At 40.1% G+C, this 24781-nt stretch overlaps 1 protein-coding gene across 1 annotated transcript in view; it reads left to right on the forward strand.

Moving 5' to 3' along the window:
* The window catches only part of NEB (nebulin), a 206526-nt gene extending 182622 nt beyond the window's left edge, over positions 1–23904 (forward strand). The window contains exons 145-165 of the mRNA XM_029934594.1: positions 232–336; positions 3066–3170; positions 3720–3824; positions 4479–4571; positions 5613–5705; positions 8268–8360; positions 8838–8930; positions 9891–9983; positions 11667–11759; positions 12725–12817; positions 13386–13478; positions 14034–14126; positions 15833–15925; positions 16221–16313; positions 16644–16736; positions 17714–17821; positions 17928–18111; positions 18410–18502; positions 19402–19557; positions 19853–19959; positions 23158–23904. Coding sequence (XP_029790454.1) covers positions 232–336; positions 3066–3170; positions 3720–3824; positions 4479–4571; positions 5613–5705; positions 8268–8360; positions 8838–8930; positions 9891–9983; positions 11667–11759; positions 12725–12817; positions 13386–13478; positions 14034–14126; positions 15833–15925; positions 16221–16313; positions 16644–16736; positions 17714–17821; positions 17928–18111; positions 18410–18502; positions 19402–19557; positions 19853–19959; positions 23158–23331 — 2253 coding nt within the window. The 3' untranslated portion in view covers positions 23332–23904. The remainder of the gene's footprint in view (positions 1–231; positions 337–3065; positions 3171–3719; positions 3825–4478; positions 4572–5612; positions 5706–8267; positions 8361–8837; positions 8931–9890; positions 9984–11666; positions 11760–12724; positions 12818–13385; positions 13479–14033; positions 14127–15832; positions 15926–16220; positions 16314–16643; positions 16737–17713; positions 17822–17927; positions 18112–18409; positions 18503–19401; positions 19558–19852; positions 19960–23157) is intronic.
* Positions 23905–24781: the final 877 nt, after the last annotated feature.

Consider the following 24781-nt stretch of genomic DNA (forward strand, 5'->3'; position numbering starts at 1 on the left):
GGTTATTCTTCCCTCCCCAGCCCCCATGCTGAATTACATAGTAAGTCTTTTTCAACTGCTATGACTCAACCTTTCTGACTCTTTCTCTTTTGTACAAAGCTATAAATATGATAGGGAAAAATACCGAATGAATGAATCCTTTTGGAAAAGAAATATTGACCACCTCTTAAACAAAACCAACAAACATGCACATTGTAAACACTTACCCAATTTTGGGGTGTTCTTTTGCAGATTAAGTATAAGCAATTAGCAGAAATGGAAAAAGCCAATTTCACTTCTGTGGTTGATACTCCAGAGATCATTCATGCCCAGCAAGTCAAGAACCTTTCAAGCCAGGTACGGACATTCAGTGGAACATCACTCATAGACCCTGACCATGAAGAACAAAAAAGTCTTTCCATGAATCCCTAAGTAGCCTCTTTCATATCACAGTTTTGCCCATAAAAGAGAAGGAATTCATCTCTGACGTAAGTCTGAGACAGAGTTGAGATTTCTATATCCAAATTAAAATAGATTATGTGAGGGGACTTTAAGGTGCTGACAAACTCTTACATGGTACCACCCATATTAACGAATCAGTATTTTAACATGCAGTATTTATGCATACATAAAATTCCTGGTCCCACCCTGGAATTTTAAAGCTGCTAAGCCTGATGTAGGCCCTGGAAATCTGTTTTTGTTTCTTTTCAATCTTCACAGGTGATCTCTCCGTGGCCAATTGGGTCACAGGAATTATGGATTTAAATCCTATATTAGCAACATCTAATTTTATGATATAAAATTAAATGTGAAACAGTTATTATCACTAGGGAGTGCTTTATTTAAGAAATAAACCTTTTGTTTTGGGGGTGGGTGGGGAATCATTTTATTACCAAAATTATATGGGCCCCGAACTACCATGTTGTGTTCACGGTGGGGGGCGGGGGGTCAACATTCTTGCAGCCATGAGAGCCTTGCAGCCGTGTGACCTTGAGCCTTGACACTGCTAATCTTTAAAGAAAACCCCAGAGTGCAGGCCTGTTCCAGGGGAGAACTAAGTCACTTACTCTGTTCTCCTGGGGCTTTCTTCTGCTGGTTCCTCAAGGCCTAAACTATGGCCAGACGAGTTACTTCCCTCCCAATTTAAATTAGTATTTACCTTTGAGTGATGTAGTAGTGCTGGTGCTTTCTGCAAAACTGCTTCTTGGTTTCCAGTGAAAAGTATGTATTTTATAACTTCTAAATCTCAGTACTTGGGGATTAATGCAAACAGCGTAAATGGACTCACAAAGTCAGGATAATATACTAAATACTTAAAAAAATTTTTTAATGTTTATATTTGAGAGAGAGTGTGAGTGGGGGAGGGGCAGAGAGAGAGAGAGAGAGAGAGAGAGAGAGAGAGAGAGAGAGAGAGAGACTCCGAATCCAAAGCAGACTCCAGGCTCTGAGCTGTTAGCACAGAGCTTGGAGTGGGGCTTAAACGTCTGAACCGTGAGAACATGACCTGAGCTGGTCTGGCACTCAGCCTACTGAGCCACCCAGGTGCCCCATAGACTAAATACTTCTTAATGCCAGGGGTCTGGGACTCTTGCCTCTCAGAACACCCCCAAATTCCAACTACAAACTAATCACTCCTCTTAGTGACCAGCACTAGCTTGGCCAAGCAGTTAAGGCAGCTTTTGCTTAATGTTAAGAAAATAAGAAAAGAAAAGAGGGGTGGCTCAGGCAGTTGAGTGTCTGACCTCGGCTCAGGTCACGATCTCATGGTTCGTGGGTTCGAGCCCCACGTCAGGCTCTGTGCTAACAGCTCAGAGCGTGGAGCCTGCTTCGGATTCTGTCTTCCTTTCTCTCTGCCCCTGCCCTGCCTTGCACTTTCTCTCTCAAAAATGAATAAACGTTAAAAAAGAAAGAAAGAAAAGAAAAGAAGGACTGGTCTTACCCCTTTCCCAGGACATTTTGCCTTACGTTTGCTCAACTAAGAGAATTCATTCAAGTGACTTTTTCCTGAACTGGGAATGTGATGAACTTGCCTTTCCTTCCAGAAATCTTTGTTTTAACTGGCTTCATGTTAAAAATCTAAACTGAAATCTCTTATTGATTGAAATGGCTATTGTCTTTGAGATTAAATCTTTCAACACATAAACGTAATTTGTGATGTGTGTGTAATACAAGTTAGACGAGAGAGCTATACAAAGAATAGTTTTATTCCCTTGCAAAAGTAGCTCGCCTTTCTGCCACACCCAAACTTCCCTGAAAAGTGGGAGAAACTGGAGCTAAACAAAGCTGGAGAGAAAAGTGAAAGGACTTAGTGACAAGCAGTAAAAGAAAAATCTGGTTCTCAGGCAGAGTCTGTGCTCTGCGGCAAAGATGAGCCCAGGTGAGTCCGTTCTGTTGCAGGGACGGACTCGCGGGGATCTGGTGGAGGGGCAGGCCTGCGGGCACAGTGTCCAACCCAAGGCTCGGCAGGGGCAGGAAAGCCCCAGAGAGGAGATGGCTGGCTCAGAGCCCTGGCCAGTCAGCTGGTCATAAAGGTGGCCCCAGGTCTGTTTAGTAGAGTCCCCAGTATCAGAACCACATTCTGCATAAGCCTGCTGGTCCTGCCTGCCTGGTGCATCCCGTGGCTAGGAACCCTAACCACACCTCAGATCAGTGAGAATCTCCTTGTCACCAGCTAAGGCAAGCTTTACAGAGGCCCATTGATGGCCCCTAACCCTCTGGCTTTTCTCTCCCTGCCTGTTGGAAATCCTGCTCCTGGCTGGTTCCCCGGCCAGGTCACGTTAGGCACCACATTGCCAGGAGCCTGGTTGTCTGTCACCTTCCTCAGTGGACCACCCAGCAAGGGCTTCCTTCTGCCTTCTTTGCCATGACAACAGGTTTTACTAAAGGCCCAGGCTCAGCTCTTCCAGAAAGAAAGGGCATGGCACTCCCTGACCAAGAGAGGGCTATGCTTTAGAACAACTTAATATCCATGAATGGTCAAAAAACTACAAACTTTCCTTCTGCTGAACAGGAAGGGCAGTTTTAGGTCCTATTGGCCCACATTCCCATGGTGTTCTCCATCCTTATTTCTTGGCATTTATTCTCAGAAAAAGTACAAGGAAGATGCAGAGAAGTGCATGTCCTATTATGAGACTGTTTTGGACACCCCAGAGATGCAGAGAGTCCGGGAGAACCAAAAGAACTTCAGCCTTGTAAGTTGTTATTGGATCTACGACCCGGCCCGCTGATGCCTGGGATGGGGCTGGCGCGGTGGTTGTCTCTGGCCCTGCGCACTTGGACTGTCCCCCAGCAGGGCTGTGCGTGGCCCTACACCATTCCCACGGGTGGCCCGGGGACCGTGTGCTCCATTCTGCTCCGGGATTACCTTGTATTTCAGGACCGAATCATCACGTGAAAGACCCGCCTGCTACCTTGGTAGTAGCTTCTTGTTACTGTATGTGAACTGTCTCCACCTTCCATTAGTGCTCACATCTGTCTTTTTCAAAATTAATTCAGGAAGCGATGCATTTTTAAGAAATCTAATTTGATACTTTACAAATTTTAGCATCTTAAAAAAAATTTTTTTTTTTTACCAAATTCTTATTAAGGAATTTCCCCTTGGCTATTGGACCATGATTATTGTGCCATATATGTATTTTTTTTCTTTTGGATTTTAACTTCCTTTTAGTTAAATTTTAGACAATTTAAAATATATTTTAAAATGTTGAGATCTTAACAAGATGTTTACTCTTTCTTCATAGCTCCAATACCAGTGTGACCTTAAAAACAGTAAAGGAAAAATTACAGTTGTTCAAGACACGCCAGAAATACTGCGTGTTAAAGAAAATCAAAAGAATTTCAGCTCGGTATATTTACTATTTATTTTCCATTTAATGCTAACCTAATAATTCCATTCTCCTCTGTAAAATTACCCTAGCCTCATGTTGATTCAGACAATTAACATCTAACCTCCCCAGTTTATACTAGCAGTTATTTTGTAAAATTTCCCATACTTTGCTCTAAAAACATCATGCTGGGGACCACTTGAAATAACAACTTAAATCTTCTAACAAAGTAGCTTTTCTCCTTAATTTTTTTAATCCCAGAGGAGTAACATGTGTTGTCTTACTCCATGAAAATGGATTTCTTTTTGACATTGTGATTTCTTCTGTTATCCTTTTCCAGAATAACTGACTTCACATTTCTTTCATGGATTTTGTGTTTCATATGGGAGGGTTTCTCTAAACCAACATTTTCCTGGTTTTTCTCATCCTGTATTAATACAGCACGATAATCTTAAAAGAGAGCTCGAGATCTGGAAAGGTATCTGTGTTGTTTACATGGCTGGAGTTACTGATGCTGACGTGGAAGACGTCAGATCGTCAGATACTCTGGTACCTGGCTAAGGACATCCTCCAGTGTCTTTTGTTTTCACAGAAGCTATGTTTCCTAGTCTTCCTCCAGGAGTCACTGGGCTTTCTTTTCCTCTGTGTAACATTGTCCTGATTCTGAATGGCCAGGTTTTATATAAAGAGGATGTCTCTCCGGGAACTGCCATTGGAAAGACCCCTGAGATGATGAGAGTGAAGCAAACACAGGACCACATTAGCTCGGTAAGGACGCCCTGTGGACTCGCCTGCAGCCTCTTCTGCCTCCTTTGATAGTTACTTTGAGGGCTGAGCTGCCCTCGGAATGCTTGTCGCCAGAAGCTGCTGGAACAGGTGCCTGTGCTGAGCACCAACACAGAATCAGTGCAGCACTGAGCACGTGTCATGAGGGGAGACGATCCGCAGGAGACGGAGAGGCTGGTACCAGAGCGACCAGGGCTAGATGCTGGTTAAAGGGGTAAAAACAGACTTCAGTCAGGACTGTTGCAATAGGGGAAAGAGATCTGACTGAGCTCAATTCCAAACACTGCAAGGAAAAGTAAGGATTTATAATTGGGGTGGGAGCAGGGTGGGGTAAAGAGGCAGAGGGAGGACAGAAACGTAGAGAAAAAATTAGGGCTCAACCCACCTAACCAGAGTCTTGCTGGCACCAGGCCAGCGTGACCAGACTTTGCCTGGTGGGGTAAGGAGTTTGGTCAGATAATCACGGGTAGGGGTTCTGGCTGAACTGACCTAGGATTCTTGCTAAAACTGGGCAAATACAAAGACAGACTTGGAAGTCCAAAAGTTGAGGCCTGATTGGGAAGAAGATTCAGAGGACCCTGACTAAAGTCTGGTCTGGGAGAGACTCTCTGTCATTTGTAAGAAAACAGAGTATGTTAAAGTCAAGAAAATCAAACTTCCTGGAGATACACACACACACACACACACATATATACACATACATACATACATACACACACACACACACACACACACACATACATACACATACACCGGTCCTGGCTAAATGAACTATTGGGCATAAAAACATCCAAGTGCATGGAAAAATGAGGGGCTACAGTCTAAGTGTGGACTCCTCCTTCACCCCAGCCCTATGATAGGAAAGAGACCACATGTCCTTGTCCGTGATTGTTCTCCAGCCCAGTGTTGGACTGGGGCCCTGTTCATACTAAGTATAGAGTTTGTATTATTTAACTTGTGACTTTACAAACTGCAGAGCTCCTCACCAAACACATGCACCTGTTCCCACTTTTATATCTGCAGGTGAAGTATAAGGAAGCGATTGGACAAGGAACGCCAATCCCGGACCTGCCTGAAGTAAAACGTGTCAAGGAGACGCAGAAGCACATTAGCTCGGTAACGGCCTGCGCATTAAGCATGCGTTTGTGCAACCAGCCACCTACCGTTTGCTACCTCGCTTTCTGTCATCCCTTCTTCCTCCCACCAAGGGCTTCCCATGCCTTGAGGAGGATGTGAACCTCCCTCTGTCTGCCCTAGAAAAGAAACTTCTGTCTTCTCATAATTAAGGAGCAAAAGGGAATTGGCTTCTTGATTAATCATCATGCCTGCAGTTTCAAAAGTGTCAGCATGGGGCGCCTGGGTGGCTCAGTTGGTTAAGCATCCGGCTTTGGCTCAGGTCATGATCTCACAGTTCGTGGGTTCAAGCCCCACGTCAGGCTCTGTGCTGACAGCTAGCTCAGAGCCTGGAGCCTGCTTTGGATTCTGTGTCTCCCTCTCTCTCTGATCCTTCCCTGCTCACACTGTCTCTGTCTCTCAAAAATAAATAGAAACCATAAAGTGTCAGCAGTAATAATAAGGTTATCAGAATGATTTCAAGTGAGTTAAAAGATATCCATATAAAAGTAATATAAAATACTATATATATAATTGCATATATATTATGTTACATAATTATATATAATGATATAATGTCATTATACAGGTTTCTAGATGGTATATAAAGTTATATGTTCTATATGTATAAACTTTTGTGTTTCTCATATATATCTTTGCATATATGTGTATCTCTGGTTATTCTCCCCTGTCCGGGAAAACTCTAGGTAGACTTGTGACGTCTATGCAGACTTTTCTCCCTTTCAGTATCTCTTGCCCTGTATCCTCTGCTGTCTTGCAAATGCAGTATCTGTCTAAGAGTCTGGCTGTCATCTATCTACCCACAGTGACACAGTCTATATGAAGCATGTTCTCTACAGGAGTTTCAGGCACCTGTGCATGGTGCATATCTGAGGGGGGCGGGAGTGTGAGGGTTGGAGGTGGTCGCTCACACCTGATAATCAGGTGAAGCATATGTTTCTCCTGACCTCTGTCAGGCTAGCCCAGCCTCCACTTCCCACCTCCCAACCCTGTGTGCACATACACACGTACACACACGTGCACACACGCTTACTCCCTCAGCTTTCCCGTCCATAAACGGATTCTAAGCGATAGCTGGCTACTAGCAAGAGATGCTGTGGAGTTTGGGAAATAGTTTATGGCCAGTAAAAGGTGAGGACTGTGGTCTTAGAGATTCTGCTGGTCCCCGGAGGACTGAACTCTCATTTTATTGCCATGAGGAGACATTAGATATCTCTCTTGCAAGCTGCTGATATTTAGATCTCATTCCCTTTCCACTTTTTGCTTATACTCTGACTTCCTTATGTACAAATTTCATTCAGAGTTTTGTGGCCACTAATCGAAGAAAATTCCTTTAGTCACTTTTGATCGCAACTTCCTGTCTTTCTCTGATTGTTTTGTTCCATTGCCCATGCTCAGGTCTGCTGCCTTGCTGGGTAAAGAAACACAAGTTTGTACTAAGACGGTAGATTTTTAAAGATCCCTGGGGCGCCTGGGTGGCTCAGTCGGTTAAGCCTCTGGCTTCGGCTCAGGTCAGGTCTCACATTCGTGGGTTCGAGCCCCGCGTCAGGCTCTGTGCTGACAGCTAGCTCAGGGCCTGGAGCCTGCTTCCAGTTCTGTGTCTCCTTCTCTCTCTGCCCCTCCCCCTCTCATGCTCTGTCTCTCTCTGTATCAAAAATAAATAAAACATTAAAAAAAAATTAAAAAAAAAAAAGATCCCTAAAAGTTTTCCAGCAAAACAAAGTTATCACCACTAGTCTGTCAGTGAGTTTTGGAATTAATCTGTGACACAAATTCCCACAGTGTCCATGTCTCCCCCCACCCATGCTCAAGGACACCATAGGATCCATTTCTTTAAAAAGAATTCATCATTTATTCAGGCTGATCATTCTTAACCTTAAGAGGGAAGAAGGTAAAGAAAGAGGCCAGAGGCTCAGGGAGTTCCTTACTCTTTCCATTAAAATTCACAGACCTTTGATATGACCCCTAAAAAGTAGGGACTTCCCTCAGTCTGAAAACCACTAATTTACACGATCCAACAGTATCGGTAGATATTTCAAGGAAAGGTTCTCTTTCTGGAAAATATACTATCTAAATCTCCTCATATTCAGGGCACCTACAGACTAGGTGCCACCTAGGAATTTTCAGTAGAAAATCCAAAACAAAATTCTCAATAAACCTGAAAGTTTCATGTGTGTCACATGATCACAAAATTTTAAACCATGTAACCTGTTAAGTACAAATCTACTGTGGACCTACTGATACTAAATGTTGTGAAATGGTTAGATTTTTCTCATTGTTGAATTTATTGCCACTTTTTTACTGAATTTTAGGAATGTACTAAGTGTTATCTATAGGAAATGTATAATTTAGGACCCAGTGTTCAAGGTGGCAAAATCACTACTCTTGAAGAAAGAACATAAACATTTGTGGAATTTCTTTCCCTTATCCCTTATCTGAAAGCTAGGTTGTGTTTAGGGGGTGTCCACGACGTAGCCCCCACATGAGGCTCTAATCTAAAGGATTCATGGTCATTTTACCTTTTTGGCTAATTATCTCCTACAGGTTATGTACAAAGAAAACTTGGGAACAGGCATTCCAACCCCTGTCACTCCAGAGATTGAGAGAGTCAAACGCAATCAAGAGAACTTTAGCTCGGTATTTACAAATATATCACATAAGAAACTCTTTCCTCATTTAAAAATTTACCAGAATAACCCATTAGCCTTTTTTTTAAAAAGTAACATCTTAACAATCCTGTGTGTGCGTGTGTGTATTACCTGCCCAAAACCATTTCGACTTAAACAAAATGACTCACTTTTCTGATGGTACTTTAACATTTTTAGCAACTGACAAGTGTGGATACCTAGGTCTGAAATTGTGTATGGAGAATGAATACCAGATACCTCATCATTATACTCGTTTCCTGTAACACAATGTACTTTTTCATCCCTGGAATTAGCATGGTAGAGTTCAGCATTAAAGTGGTGAAGAAAAAGTAGAAGCAATATCCTTACTAAATTAACTACTCACCGAAAGACTCGTTCACACAAACTCCCTGTCCCCGATTTTCTCCCTTCCTTAATCGTTGTGCCTGTTTTGAATGTCTTCTGGGTACTTTCTTGTATCTCACAGGTTTTGTACAAAGAAAATTTGGGGAAAGGAACCCCAACACCTATCACTCCAGAGATGGAGAGAGTCAAACGCAATCAAGAGAACTTTAGCTCGGTATTTCTTAGGGGCATAAATAGAATCCCTTAATTCTTATTTAAAATAATATTTTTAACACATTACAAACATGATTTTTCTCCTTATAAAATTACTAAATTCATATAATGAAATAATGATACCAAATAGTACCTCAGTTTTCAACCCAAATCTAATTTAGTATTTATTTGAGTTCTGGTGTGAAATTTTAACTGTGTTTTCCCTAAAACACACTATTGATAACTTCCTTAAAAACCCATAATATTCAACGTCGCCCCCCCCAATCCTCCTTTAATAACAATAAGTGTTTCTAACTGGTGTGACACAAGTCAAAAGTAAAAACCTAACATTCTTGGATGTTAATTAGAATTTTATTTGTGCTTATTCTGGCTCTGATGTATTTTTTTGTGTGTGTTTGTAGCTTTTTGTGTAAAAGAATGTGACTCTTTGTACTGCCATTCAAGAGAAGACATCAAGTTACAGTAGCTCAGAAATGTGGCTCAGCTAGTTTTTGTACCACATCAGATATAAATGAGCTTTCCTTTGGAATAGCTTAAGGATCATTGAAAGCTAATGTTTATTTAGCTTCTAATATTTATTAATATTTATTTTGTTCCCCCAAACCTCTCTCTCTCTGGTTCGCTAATCCAGAGTTACCAACAGCTCATTACGGATACTAATTGGAATGAATTTGAACACTGTTCTATCAGGCCAAATCCCCGTGTCTTTGAAAGAAGACCTCGATTTGTGAGGGACTCCTGCCTACGGCCGGCAGCTGTGTCTCTAGTGATGCCGCTCAGAGACAGACATCGTGCTGTGTGTGATGAAATGTCAGAGTGTCAGTTCTATTTCTTAAAGTTGGTCAGGCCTAGTGTATGCCATTAAAGCAATAAACAAAAATAGTTTTAGAGACTGTTTTGAAGGTTAAGTTATCTAAAGGATGGGTCCGCGCTGAAGTGATTATTGGTTTTGTGCACACAGATTTTGTACAAAGAGAACTTGAGCAAGGGGACCCCCCTTCCTGTCACTCCTGAGATGGAGCGAGTCAAACGCAATCAAGAAAACTTTAGCTCGGTATTCAGGAGAAAGCTCCTTTAATTCCGTATTTAAAAAATAATAACTTTCTATCAAATAAACTTCTCACTATTAGTTCCTTTAAAATAATGACTTTAACATTTTTTAATACCATCAACTGAATCCTGTTTTCACATCTTTTACTTAACATTTGATTCTCTAACATTTTATACCTTCTATAATAGTCCCTTAAAACTTTTAATTGGTTCCTTTCCTTCTCTTTTCAACTTTAATGTTGCTGCTGGGACTTTTGAAGCTCACTGATATCCAAAAATCCCAAACATTATAGCTCTTATTTACTTGGAACTCTTTTAATTTGATGCTTCTGGGTCAGCACGCACAAAGACACAGGACTTGAGACCTCATGCAGAAATAGTTGTTCTTGCTTGGGAACAGTGGTTACTTTAACCAAGATCCTATCTGGGTAAACACAGGACAGAAAAAGAAAGTAGCTCAGTGTTGGAAGCCAAAGCAATTTTGTCTTGATACTAGTGCTGAACAGGCCATTCCATGAATACAAATCCAGACCTTCTGATTTTTTAATATGTAAATCAAATCATAAATGCACATTTAATGTTATTTTTTATATTAATGCTATTGAGAAATTCCATAATAGTCTGTGAAACTGCTATATAAGGATCTTTACAGTCACTTATGCCTGAGATAGAAAATCAAATGTCAGTAGGAAAATTTAGCTGGATTTTTTGGAGGAAGCAGGTTTGATCTAAAGTGGTTTTTATTGTCAGTTTAAATATTTTCAGAAAGTTTTATTCTTCCACATAATTAGATCAGTAACTTTCTTTGGTCCCACTGTTTTTTGGTTTGGTTTTGTTTTCCTTTGTTTTTAATTACTATTCACTAACAGCCTTTCAGTTTTGTTAAACTGTAATGTAAATTAATCTTACTTTTGGAATGTTATATTCATTATTTTCCCTGTGGGGGGATGATGATGATGATGATGATGATGATTTCTTCTTTTGGAAGAATTAAGGTTTGCATTAATTTTCAAAATTGTATTTTAATTATTTCCTTCTATATTAGAGTAAGTATATTATTGTTAATATCTGAGATCTTAATGATTCTAATAATCCCAGACAATTTTTTTTCCCTATGTAACCATTTGTGTTCATTTTTACAAGATTGTCTGGTGGTGCATAGAGCTTTCAAGGTTCTGTGAGATAAAAACAGTACTGTGTATTAAAATTACCTTTCAGACTTGGTCACCTCCACAACTTGAGTTTACTCAACAAAGACCAGTTTTGTTATATTGCATAAATTTGGCCTCGGGATTTAAATATCTGTTATTCTAAAAAACAGATGTTCTATGTAGGGAAAATAGGTATTTGTCAATCCAATTAAAAAATAATTTTTCTATTGTACGCCAAGCACGTAAATGCCTTTATGAAATTATCTGTAATTTTTTCCTTAATTCCCAACACAGAAAACAACCCTTCAGTATAATATGAATTGATATTGAGTGAATACCAATATCAACTGGCACTTTAGCTAAGGAAATACGGAGCGTGTTCTCATCCAGATCTGTGTTTGAAGAGATAGGCTGACTTGGTGAATTTGTCTTTCCTGTTTGGTATCTGTAGTCTTGCACGAGGGTCCCTGCAGGACAGACGGAAGGGCTGTTTTGACTGCTTTTGTTTTTCCTGGATGCTCTCTTGTGTCATACAGGTGTTGTATAAAGAAAACCTCGGGAAAGGGATCCCGATTCCCATCACTCCAGAGATGGAGAGAGTCAAACACAATCAAGAAAACTTTAGTTCGGTATTTAAAAGAAAAAAAAAATCCCTTTAACTATTTTTAAACCAATAATTAATGGCTATAATTTTAATCTAATCAGCTTCTCCCAATAAAAATTTTGACTTGTTTTATTCACAACTTAATGCTGCCATTTCCTGTGAATCCATTTCCCCATTCTGGTTAAGCATTAATACAATTATTTGACTTAAAAAAAAAAAAGTGTTCAGTATTCTGTCCCAGCCTTTAAAATGTAACCCTCTGAGTGTCTAAGCGCCCACCTTTGTCCTGCTTTGGCCAATCTGATCTGAAGGTAAAGCTTATAAAAATGTATTTAGCAGAGATCAGAATATTGGCCTCATTTCTGTTCTAACCTTCTCTGCCCCTACTGGTGTTTGTACAGGTATTTTGAAGTTTCCTTGTTTAAAATCTTGTCATTGCTCTCCATTTGCTTTAAAAATAATTAATTCTTTCCAATATGTTCACCCAAACTAAAAATGAAATACTTGGACTTCTTTTGAAAGTCAACAAAAGAAGGTTTGTGCATAAGTATCTCTATATATACAGTGTTTCTAAAACTGAAATACCCTTATGTGGACTATTAATAACATTTCCAAATCAAAAATAACTTCCTGGTTCTCCTTTTGTCTCTTACCCTTTTTATTTGTCTTTCTCTTCCTCATAACAAACTGGGGGGGAGGGGCCGAGAGGACTAATCCTTCCCTTTCCGGTGCGCTCTGTTGCTCAGGGCTGCAGAGATTAGTTCAAACAACAAAAATAACAAAACTTTCCTTTCCTATCTCTTAGTTTTTGCTGCTCTTTCCTGCATTCCCTTACTTATGTCTTTAGGCTCATACAGGTTGGATCTAGAAGCTTCTGGTATTTCCCTCCCTCTAACTCATTCTCTTCCTCTTTGCCCCTCCACTCCCTACTTCTCCACAAGGGGAAAGTGGTTGATGGCTGTTTGTTCTGGATGCTTTCCTACCCTGCAGGTGCTATACAAGGAAAACCTGGGGACAGGGATTCCGGTCTCCATCACTCCTGAGATGCAGAGAGTCAAACACAATCAAGAAAACATTAGCTCGGTATTTTGGAAAGAAAGGGAAAAGAAGATGCCATTTAACATCATAATTAAATAGATATTTAACAATTGATTCCTTTTTAAAACCCACTACCCTTCCTTTGTTTCTAATCTACCTCACTTAGCAAAAAGGCATACTTTTGCATTTTTGTTACTACTATGGATTCAATTTTTTAAAAATTTTAGTTAATTCTGACTTCTATTCCATCTAGCATTTAAAAAAAATTTTTTTAAAAACACTTGTCTTTTAGTTTGCTTGGATAACAGCAAGACCGAGTTCTAACAATCTGAGACCCCCATGTGAGCGGGAGGCACTGTGCTCACAGAAGGAAACAATAACATGAGTAACTGACAACTGTCCCCAGCAGCTGAGGTCCTTGCTGCCCCAGAGTCCTCTTCCCCAGCCCAAGAATGGCTGCCGTTAGTTCGCGACAAATTGTCAACCTGTAACCCCTGGCTCCCTGGGTTGCTGTGTCATGTGGTAACAAGGAAGTTGAACTTGTCCTTAAAATCTTAAAACCAATGAAGTATTACTGATGGATGTGTTTTCTGGATGCTTTCTCCTCACACAGGTGTTGTACAAAGAAAATATGGGCAAGGGAACCCCCATACCCGTCACTCCAGAGATGGAGAGAGTCAAACACAATCAAGAAAACATTAGCTCGGTATTTTGGAAAGAAAGAGAAAAGAAGATGCCATTTAACCTCATAATTAAATAGATACTTAACATTTATTCCTTTTTAAAACCCACTACCTTTCCTTTGTCTCTAATCTACCTCACTTAGCAAAAAGACATACTTTTGCATTTTTATGTTACTATGGATTTAATTTTTTTAAATTTTGGTTAATTCTGACCTCTATTCCATCTGGTACTTTAAAATATTTTTTTAAAAGCCATGTGTCTTTTAGCTTGCTTGGATAACAGCAAAACCGAGTTCTAACAATCTGAGACCCCTATGTGAGCGGGAGGCACTGTGCTCACAGAAGGAAACAATAACATGAGTAACTGACAACTGTCCCCAGCAGCTGAGGTCCTTGCTGCCCCAGCCCAAGAATGGCTGCCGTTAGTTCGCGACAAATTGTCAACCTGTAACCCCTGGCTCCCTGGGTTGCTGTGTCATGTGGTAACAAGGAAGTTGAACTGAACTCGTCCTTAAAATCTTAAAACCAATGAAATGTTACTGATGGGTGTGTTTTCTGGATGCTTTCTCCTCACACAGGTGTTGTACAAAGAAAATATGGGCAAGGGAACCCCCATACCCGTCACTCCAGAGATGGAGAGAGTCAAACACAATCAAGAAAATATTAGCTCGGTATTTTGGCAAGAAAAGCAAAAACTGCTTCTTTAATGATTTAAAATAATACTTATTAATCCTACTTTTAAAACACAACTTAAATTTTGTGAATTTTGTTGATCACATTTATCCTTCTTTCCTAGAAGGCTACTCTTAGCTTTAACCCTGTAATAACGAGATTGCTTTAATCCATACAGTTCTAATATCAGGAAGTAACAGATTTTCCAATAAAATATCCTTCCTCTCATCTCTTCCCAGACTTACTCTCTAGCTACTATCCTCAAGGTCTCTTTGTTTTACATACTCAAGAAATTTGGGGGGGTGGCCTGGTAGGTGTGAGAGCTCTTTTTGGACCATTGGAGTTGTGATCTTCTGCTTTTGCACCTATGACTTTAGGTTCTAATTTATCCTGTCAAATTTAGACAAAGAGACCTTGGGAAAAATAACCTCTGATCCTTTCCTTCAAGGATAATGACATTTCTATTCCACTGGGTATTTTAGAATATTTTTTAAAAGCCAACTTGTCTTAGTGTGCTTGAATAACAACAAAACCGAGTTCTAACAATCTCAAATCCCCATGTGGTTGTTCAGAGGTACTGTGCTCATAGAAATGAAAAAACTTAAGATCCACTAGTGATTTCAGCACGTGATTATCAATTACTTGAAAGCGTCACTTGCACTGTTTTTGCTTTACCAATTTTAGAGGTTAGTTTTTTTGTGTTGTCCTTACCGTGGTTGTAACAGTTAGCTTTAGTAAACCGTTTCCTGTAAGCCTGTGCGCTGTGATACTATGTGTTTAGTGATTACTGGGGTGGGAGTCGTATGGGGAGAATGGTAGCTCATGTAGGGTAGAACCCTGCGACCCCTCACCTCAGTGCTGTGTGCAGGGTTCTCCAGTACTGAGCACAGGGCACCAGTCACCCGGAGCACTGTTACATCAGATCGCAGAGCCCTGTCCCCACAGTTTCTCACTCTCTGTGTCTGGTGTGGGGCCAGCACATTTGCGATTCCGCCAACCACGCGCTCAGGCGATGCTGAGCTTGCTCTTCAGGGACCCCACTTGGAGAACCCTTATTGAACAGAATTCCTTCTCTTGAATGCCATTTCCCAAACCTCCCTGGTCCCGTGAATGACACTGAAGGGAGACAGGATTTATCGTGATGCTAGTGACGTAATCGCTGAGAACATTTTTCCTTACTGAGACGTTTGTTGGTGAACTAAAGCAGGAGGCAGGGCACAGATGACAGCAGGGAACAAAACGGTAGGGGAAATCCTTGTTGGTGGGCCCGCGGTTTTACAGATGTGTCTATATGCAGAGTTGAAGGGCTGCACAGCCATCCAGTCGCCCACCCCCATGTAGGGAGCGGCCCACCTTCCCCGTGTCACTCAAGTGCATTCCCCTACAGCCCTTTTTAGATGATTGCTCTGGTGCTTGAGATGCATAGACTAGTGGTAAAATGAAGGTCGTCTTTCATCCTTTTTGGGGGCACACTGCAGTTCTGTCAGGTGGTCTGCTGAGATTTCAGGGCAGGGGTCTACTCTGGAAATATGTGTTGCTGTAACTATACTCAGCTTCCTTTGGAAACACCTGTTTCTACCTAACCTTATTGCCCAAATGGTTTGACACCCTGAACCTCTTAACAAATTATCTATTCCGTTTAATCTTTTGGTAACTGTAACTTTTTTTTTCTTTTTGGCTTTTTGGATCCATTGGACCTGTGTAGGTTTTGTACAAAGAAAATGTGGGGAAAGCCACCCCAACCCCTGTCACGCCCGAGATGCAGAGAGTCAAACGCAATCAAGAGAACATTAGCTCGGTATTGTCTTGAGAAACGAACGTGCTTTTAACTTTGCAAAGTAACCCCTGCAGTTTGGCCTGCTCCTAACTCCATCACAGGTTAAAACCCAGCAAAATGCCAGTTATTTTAAGAATCTCCTGTAAATGACCTACTACATGTATTATTGCCATTAACTATTTTTTAAAGCTTTCTTCTAGAGAGCCATTCTCACTAATGTAGTTGATTAGACAGTTTTCTCCACCAATTCGCATTATATTTAATAGCCTGAATATTGCCTCTTGGTGATTTTCGGGTCCAACTTTGTATCTCACAGGTGTTATACAAAGAGAACCTGGGGAAAGCGACCCCGACACTCTTTACTCCCGAGATGGAAAGAGTCAAACGCAATCAAGAAAACTTTAGCTCGGTATTTCGGAGAGGAAAAAAGAAATCATTACTCTTTTAATAAGCCTGGCAATCATGGTTATATCACTAATTTATCTCACAGTTTCCCCAAAACTTTTAGTTTTTTAAGTTGTCTTTACCCACTTAAAAACAACAAACCAACCCCTTCAGCTCAAACGGATTTAATTCTCTCTTCTTCTTTGGCTTTATACAATAACATGTTAATGGCTTTATCTTCCTGACGTGTTTCTTATAGAGTGTGATATAATCGTGCCGTAACACCAGCTACATGATGGTTTTCAGAACTGTTTTTCTGCTCTCTGATGTCTAAATGCTCTCTTGGCTCCTCTAGGTATTATACAAAGAGAATATGAGAAAAGCAACTCCGACACCTGTTACTCCAGAGATGGAGCGAGCTAAGCGCAACCAAGAAAACATTAGCTCGGTATTGTCTAGGGTTGAACACAGGAGTAGTGCAACAACTTGGAAAATAACATTTAACATCATAGAAACATGCCTTTCTCAATTCAATTGGAAAGCACACTAAAATGAAAAAAAAATATGCAACATCTTGGAAAATAACATTTTAACACCATAAAAACGTGCACCTTCTCATTCAACTGAAAATTTATGTTAAAATTAACACAACTGTGCTTTTAAATTCCAAATGATCATACTAAGAAATAACAATTGCCAATGTTTTCTCTGACCTTTATTTTACTGGGAAGTAGTCTTACATAACCGACTGTAACAAATTGACTTCCTAACAGCCTCAATCTTCTGCTCTCCTTTATTTTTAAGGTATTCTATGAAACAGGTAATACTCTGAGATGGAGGTCTTCTTTGGCTTTGGTGTTCTGGAGGACCTTGATTTCTGTGTTAACATATATATGAGTTTATGAAATCTGGAAAATGATCACTTGTTTGGAAGGATGGTTGTCTGGGGACACCTGGTTGGCTCAGTCAGAAGAGCTTGCAACTCGATCTCAGGATCATGAGCTGAGCCCCACGTTGAATATAAAGTTTACTTGAAATCAATATGTTAATTAAACTTAAATAAAATTGAAAATCAGAATTACATCTAGTGCCAAATACCATCCAGTCTGCTGGTGCTGCAATTCCCAGTAAACCCAAGAGACTACTTTCTTCCTATCCTCTCTGAAATTCTGTGCCCTGTCTCCCTTGAAAATCAAAGTTACATTTTCAGTCAAAAATTGTCCTTCCTCTCCTGATGAGAACCTTATGAATCCGTCCTCATGCTAATCCATTCAGCTGTTAGTCAAGGGTATCACTGGGTCTTCTCAGTTGACTCAACCTTCCCTCCCCAGCTACTTTAATCTCCATGTATTGGAAAAGTTTTGAGGCTTCAGAATTAGAACAGTACCATGACCTGGACTTAATTCATGGTTTCTCCTTTACCAGGTTCTTTATTCTGATAGCTTCCGGAAACAAATACAAGGCAAAGCTGCCTACGTACTGGACACTCCAGAGATGAGACGGGTACGGGAGACCCAACGTCACATCTCAACGGTGAGTCTGGAATTCTTCAGGAATGACTGGCCAGCCTGCTCGATCAGGTGGAAAGGGAAATGATCACACCGTCATATTTTTACAAAGTGAACTCATGAAATTTCAGGTGAAATATCATGAAGACTTTGAGAAACACAAGGGTTGCTTCACACCAGTGGTGACGGACCCCATCACTGAGCGAGTAAAGAAGAACACACAGGACTTCAGTGACATTAACTACCGAGGTATTCAGAGAAAAGTGGTAGAAATGGAACAAAAACGGAATGACCAGGATCAGGAGACAATTACAGGTATATGAGCCCTACAAAGAAAATCAACTCTAAGTTGAGGGGGTAGAAGAACAGGAGTGGAATTACCCATAAGAAGGCAAAGGATAAAGGGACCTCAGTCTGTTTTTGCTAGATGTAAAAGAAAACTATTATTTCACAGCTCACAAAGCTGGTATCTCTCCTTTCTTATGCTTTGTTCTCTGAGAACTAAGCTAAATTAGTGTTAGTGATCCTATGGTTAAGTTCATGCCTTGCTTTCCAGGCTATCAGGAGTCATCCAAAAACATGTGTTCTGATATGTAATCTCACTTAATTTTAGGTTTACGTGTCTGGCGTACTAATCCGGGCTCAGTTTTTGACTATGATCCAGCAGAAGACAACATTCAATCACGAAGCTTACACATGATTAATGGTATGTTATAGCTTACAACATAAATGTAGGCATTCAGTAAGCTAGCGTCGGTGACCTTGAGGAAGCGCAAGGGTCTTCAGTGTTCTCAGTTGTCATTCTGCATAGAAACGCCTTGCTGACTGGTGGGAAACTATCATTTTCTAGGCAAATTTAAGTCAGGAGAAGATTGCCTCCATGTAAATCTCCTTTAGGCTCCATTGCTATCATTTTGTTTCCAATGAAAGAAAAAGTAGTACGTCTTTCTATTGGAGAAATAATGGAAAAAAAAAAAAAACCATAGGCACAGGGGAGAAAATGAATTTGACCTTTGGGAACTTTCTGAACACGCTTACTCATCAAAGAAGATTAATTCAACAAAACAGGCCACATGTCTTTGTGCCTTCTGTTCATGTTAAAATGTAGAATGATGCATAGTACTTGTCCTTAAAGGATTTATATTCGAGACTCCTGATGGACAGACAAGTAAATCAGTGGTCACACCCTGACAACACGCAGTTTTAAAGGTCTGCACACAAATTGTAGGACTTAGAGAAAAGGCAGCTAAATCAATTTGTAAGTAAGGGAGGGCTTTCTGGAGGAGTTTAATGTGGAGTTTATGAATTTTGATGAGCTAGGAAAAAGGACGGGGTGGAGGAAAGGGGTTGTGGGCCAGGACAGACTGAGATTTGAAGCCTCGACGCACCGTTTAGCAGTCATGCGCCCTTTAGAAGTCACCGCAGCTGTCGTGTGGAAAGGGAGGATGACAACCACTTAATATATAAGGGTTGTGGGAGGTTAAACCACGGAAGTCTTCAGAAAAGCACGCTTGGCAACTCTCCCACCCTACAGAGCCAAGAGTGAGTTACAGTCAGGTTTTGCTACCGCGTTGGTTTCACGCCTGCCCCCCCCCCCCTCCCCAGCGCAAGCGCAGCAGCGCCGGAGCCGGGAGCAGTCGCGCTCGGCCAGTGCGCTGAGCGTCAGCGGCGGCGAGGACAAGTCCGAGCACTCGGAAGCGGCGGACCAGCGCCTCTCCACCTACAGCGACGGCGGCGTCTTCTTCTCGGCAACCTCCACAGGTACAAGTAGGTGCCCACTGGTCGGGTTACGAGGACAGATGCTTTCAGTTTCAAAAAAACAAAAAACCTAAAAATTTGGATTCAAAAAATCATTTCTAATGAGAACAGCCTAGAACTGTGGAGAGAGGTACATGAAACCAGAGGTTTCATTTTTATTAACCTTATTAGAGCCTCCTTTCTTGGAACTCATTCTCTTTAAGTTAGGGGCAAAGAGAGCACTGCTCAGCTATGTGACACAGTTTAAATGATGTCTAGCTACCTTTCCTTCTCATCAACCACTCCCCCTACGTTTCAGCTTACAGACATGCGAAAACCACGGAGCTCCCCCAACAGCGATCCTCCTCAGTTGCCACCCAACAGACAACAGTGTCCTCCATCCCGTCTCACCCGTCTACCGCTGGGGTAAGTAAGCAGTCAAGAGCTTACTAAGCTCATTTTTATTTTTTCGTAAGTGCAATAATGATTATCATTCTGGTCTTTTTTGTTAATCCCAAATTTTAATTTAAATTCTAGTTAACATATAGTGTAATATTGGTCTCAGGAATAGAATTTAGTGATTCATCATTTATATACAACAGCCAGTGCTGATCACAAGTGCCCCCCTTAATGCCCATCACCCATTCAGTCCTTACACACCCACCTCCCATCCACCACCCTTGTTTACGCTCTACAGTCACAAGAGCCTCTTATGGTTTCCTTCCCTGTTTTTATCTTATATTACCAGTAATATCAGAAACGCTTCATTACCAAATTCGTTAATTAAAAGCATTATTCAGTGATTTAGAACAAACTAAAGCAGATGATCATTGGGAGCTCACTGGCACTACCCACTCTCTTCATGTATTTGCTGGTTGGAATCCTTCAAGAATTTACATACGTGTGCACGTCACACATATAAACATGTCATTATCTTAGATCTCCCTTGTTAACATCCATTGAAGAGACAAGTCAAATCATGTTTAGAAGTCAACCAGATTACTTTAAAAACTGTTACTTTAAAGCCCTGGACTAATTAAAAAGATCACAAAACCACAATTCTTTAGAGTGGAAATAAAAATATTTGTATGAAGAAAGCTATCTTTACTAAAAGACCTAAAGATCTAAGTATTTAGACCATTATATTTCAGGAAGTGAATCTTGTAAAGTTGTCATTTTCCCTGAAATAAATTCAAGGCAACTCCAGTCAAAATCCTAGAGGCATTTTAAACAATTTTGTATATTAATCCTAAAATGTATTTGAAACAGTAAGATGTAAGAATAAGCAAGTAAATTTTGAAATTTGAAAATGACAGTAAGAAATTATTAACCAAATAAGAGCAGCACATGTTTTTATAATAAAAAGAAACATGTCAAACTGGAAGATAGTTGCAGCATACATAACAAAAAGGTTTATATCTAAAAAGATAACACTCAAAAATTCATTGGCAAATTATTCCCCTTGCAGTCAAAATAAGAAAGACCTGGCTGCGAATGAATAAACAACTTACAGCAGAAGAAATAAGATGTTCGTCATGATTGCTAACCAGGAATATGCAAATTAAAACAATAATAAAGTATCATAATAGAACATTATGGTAGCAAATTTAAAAAAGATACACATATCATTTGATGTACCTTCACCTTTAAAACCTCTTTTTTTCCCTAAAATACTTGCCTAAAGACAAACATTAGGGGATTAGTATAAAGAAAAATGGTAACAATTAAATGTCGAGAAGTATAAAAATGGCTAAATATTTTTTTATATTACTAAAATATGGAAAGACCTTGAAGCTATATTAAGTGGAAAGAACAGTAAAGTATTATTTATAGTATTGTTCCACTTATATATTCATATTCAGGGACAGGTTTCCCCTTTCCCTCTGTATATTTCAGAATGCTAGGAAAAAATATGCAGGTTATATACCAAATTACTAATCAGCACCTGCCCCATGGGTAAAATTTGGGCACTTTCAATGTATTTTGCTGTTGCAAGAACACTTAACATGAGCTCTACCTTTTTACCACATTACAAAACAAAACAAGTTGGGGGTGGTGGCGCCTGGGTGGCTCCGTCAGTTAACCATCTGTCTTTGGATCAGGTCATGACCTCACAGTCATGGGTTCAAGCGCTGCCATCATGGAGCCCGCTTCAGATCCTCTCTCCCTCCCTTGCTCACTTGCTTGCTCTCTCTCAAAAATAAGTAAAACATTAAAAAAAAATCTTTTGGGGTGGGGGGGACAGAGGGAGAAAGAATCCCAAGCAGGCTTTACAGTCAGATGGAGCCCAAAACAGGGCTCAACAATCTCATGAACTGAACCAAGAGATCATGATTTGGGCTGAAATCAAGAGACAGATGCTGAGCTGACTGAGCCACCCAGGCACCCCCCTTGCTACCATATTTTTAGGTGTTTAGTACATTCTTACTCACCGTAGGCTCAAGGTTGTGTATACAGATCTCTAATCTTGCTTAACTGAAGATTTATGCTTGTTAATGTCCCAATTTCCCCTCCTACCATGTTAGTTTGTTTTTTGAACATGTGGAGGATAGCTTTTAGCAACTTTTACTACTAACATGCTCCCAAATTCCCAAACTGAGAGATACATGCAATATTGCTATGGCTTTTCAAAATTCTCTTCTCCAAAACATAAAATTGGCTTCCTCAAAAGGGAAGAAAAGGTCATATATAAAATTCTTTTTCTCATACAATTTTATGAATATAATATTAACATACTGTTAAGTCCATCAATTATTCAGCCACTACCACAATCTAATCTCCTAACATTTCATCACCCTAAAAAAACCCTGTACCCATTAACAGTCATTCCGCATCCTCTTCTTCCCCCACCATCCAACCCTAAGGGATCCACTAATGTACTGTTTCTACTTGCCTACTTAAGACATTTCATGTACATGAAATCACACAATATGTGATCTTTTGGGACTAGATTTCTTTGGTCTTAGTTCATCTGGTTGTATTATAGAGCAATAATTCATTCCCTTTTATCAACAATGTTCCATTGTATGGAAATCTCACCTCTTCATTCATCAGATGGTGGGCATTTGGGTTGTTTCCACCTTTGGGCTGCTATGAATGGTGGATGTAGAAGTGATTAACTCCGTATTTAAGATGGAAGGAACCTCCGAAACTCAGTGTTGTACCATTTTACATTCTCATCAGCAGTTTATAAAGGTTCAGATTTCTCCATATCCCCCCCGACTGGTTCTTATCACCATTCTCATGTGTGCGAAGTGGTATTTCATTGTGGTTCCCCCTAATGACTACTAAGGTTGAGCATTTTTCTCAGGAGCTTATGGGCTGTTTGTTTGTACATCTCCTTTGGGGAAGTCAGATCCTTTGCCCTTCCCCCACCTTTTATCAGTACTGAATTATAGTTCTTTATATTTTCTAGTTGGTAATGTCTTACCAGATATAGGGCTTGCAAATATTTTCTACTTTGTGAGTAGTCTTTTATTTTCTTGGTGGTAGTTGCACATTGTTTTGTGCAACTTAAATTTGTGAAGCTGTAAGAGACATTAAAATCAGGTGTTTGGGGTAATTGCTGCAAATCTAATATAGATCTCTTTTTTTTTTTTTTTACCTTTTCATCTTCACAAACAGAAAATCTTCCGCGCCATGTACGACTATATGGCTGCTGATGCAGATGAGGTGTCCTTCAGAGACGGAGATGCTATTGTAAATGTTCAAGCAATTGATGAAGGTTGGATGTATGGCACAGTGCAGAGGACCGGCAGGACCGGCATGCTGCCAGCCAACTACGTGGAGGCTATTTGAGCATTTCAGAGTATCGCCCCGTCTGGAGGACCTGCAGACCCTCCCGTCAGTGTTTCTGTTCAGACCCTCCACTGTTACTCAAGCTGCCTAATGATCGTGTTGTGTCAATATGACTAATAGTTATACCATCCCTTAATTTGTTTCCATATGAACTTCAGTAATTCTTTAAGTAAAACAACTGTTAATAACCTGTTCAATTATTAAACTAGATGTACCTCATTTTCTGGACTTGGATGTAAAACTTAAGAGAGAACATTAAACCCATAGGTTCATTATTTTTAAAACTATCATTAGCAGATTTTCCATAGTGTTTTTAAATTAAGTTTAATTATAGAATAGGCATTTTAAAAGTCTATGCAATGTTATTGCTATATCAACCCAGAGTCTTTCTCCATTATGAAAATGTTTAACATTATTTTTTTAATACCAGAATTCTGAACATGTTAAACACATTAAAGAAAAATGGCAGAAATACTCCCCTTGCTTTCCGAATGCTGATGCTTTTAATTCTATTCTAGTTATAAAGGTGATGGTTGATATAAAAACTAATAAAGTCTATCATTCTGCAACAAACACCACTGATGTAAATGACTTCTTTTTAAATAGTTTTAAGATCTACAAATAATATCAATAAAGCAAATCCATTACATTAGACTTCACTAAAAAAAAACAACCTAAAAAAATGTACCATTAAAATGCACAAGCACAGACTTTCTCAGAACTATCTACGCTGTGTTCAGAAAGCTTCCCTATGGCTCAGCTATGGGATCAGCAGGAAACAACCAGGAACTCAGTGGCAATGCCCCCTCCAATATGCCCTTGAGAATCTTGAAAGAGGGAAAAGAGGGCAGGAAATTTATATGAAGAAATAAAAGCTGAACACTTCCCAAAGCTAAGGCAGGGAACAAACTTCAAATCCAGGAGGCACAGAAAATCTCAACAAAATCAACATCATGGAGTTCCAGCCCAAAAAACACAGTAATTAAAATGGCAAAGTTACTAATATTGATAAAGGCAAAATAAGAACAGTTATATACAACGGTAACTCCGTAAGGCTATCGGTGGATTTTTTCAGTTGAAACTCCACAGGGCAGAAAGGAGTGGCATGACATATTCCAAGTGCTGAGAGAGACTCTATCCAGAAAGGTTATCATTCAGAATAGAAGTGTTTTAAGACAAAAGTTAAAGCAATTCATGACCACTAAACCAGTCCTATAAGACCTATTAAAGAGGACTCTTTGAGTGGAAAGATCATATATAAGTCTAAGAAAAAGAGGAAGCACAAAAGCAGTAAAACCATAAAAGAATGTAAAGTATGACACCATTATACCCAAAATATGGGGGAGAGGAGGGCAAGAACCTTTGAAAGAATGGTTCTTGCTGAATGGTCAACTTAACACAGACTGGTATGTACCAAAGATGTGTTATATGTCAACCTAATGGTAACCAC

Source organism: Suricata suricatta, chromosome 3 (assembly GCF_006229205.1).
Source record: "Suricata suricatta isolate VVHF042 chromosome 3, meerkat_22Aug2017_6uvM2_HiC, whole genome shotgun sequence".
NCBI classification, from domain to species: domain Eukaryota; kingdom Metazoa; phylum Chordata; class Mammalia; order Carnivora; family Herpestidae; genus Suricata; species Suricata suricatta.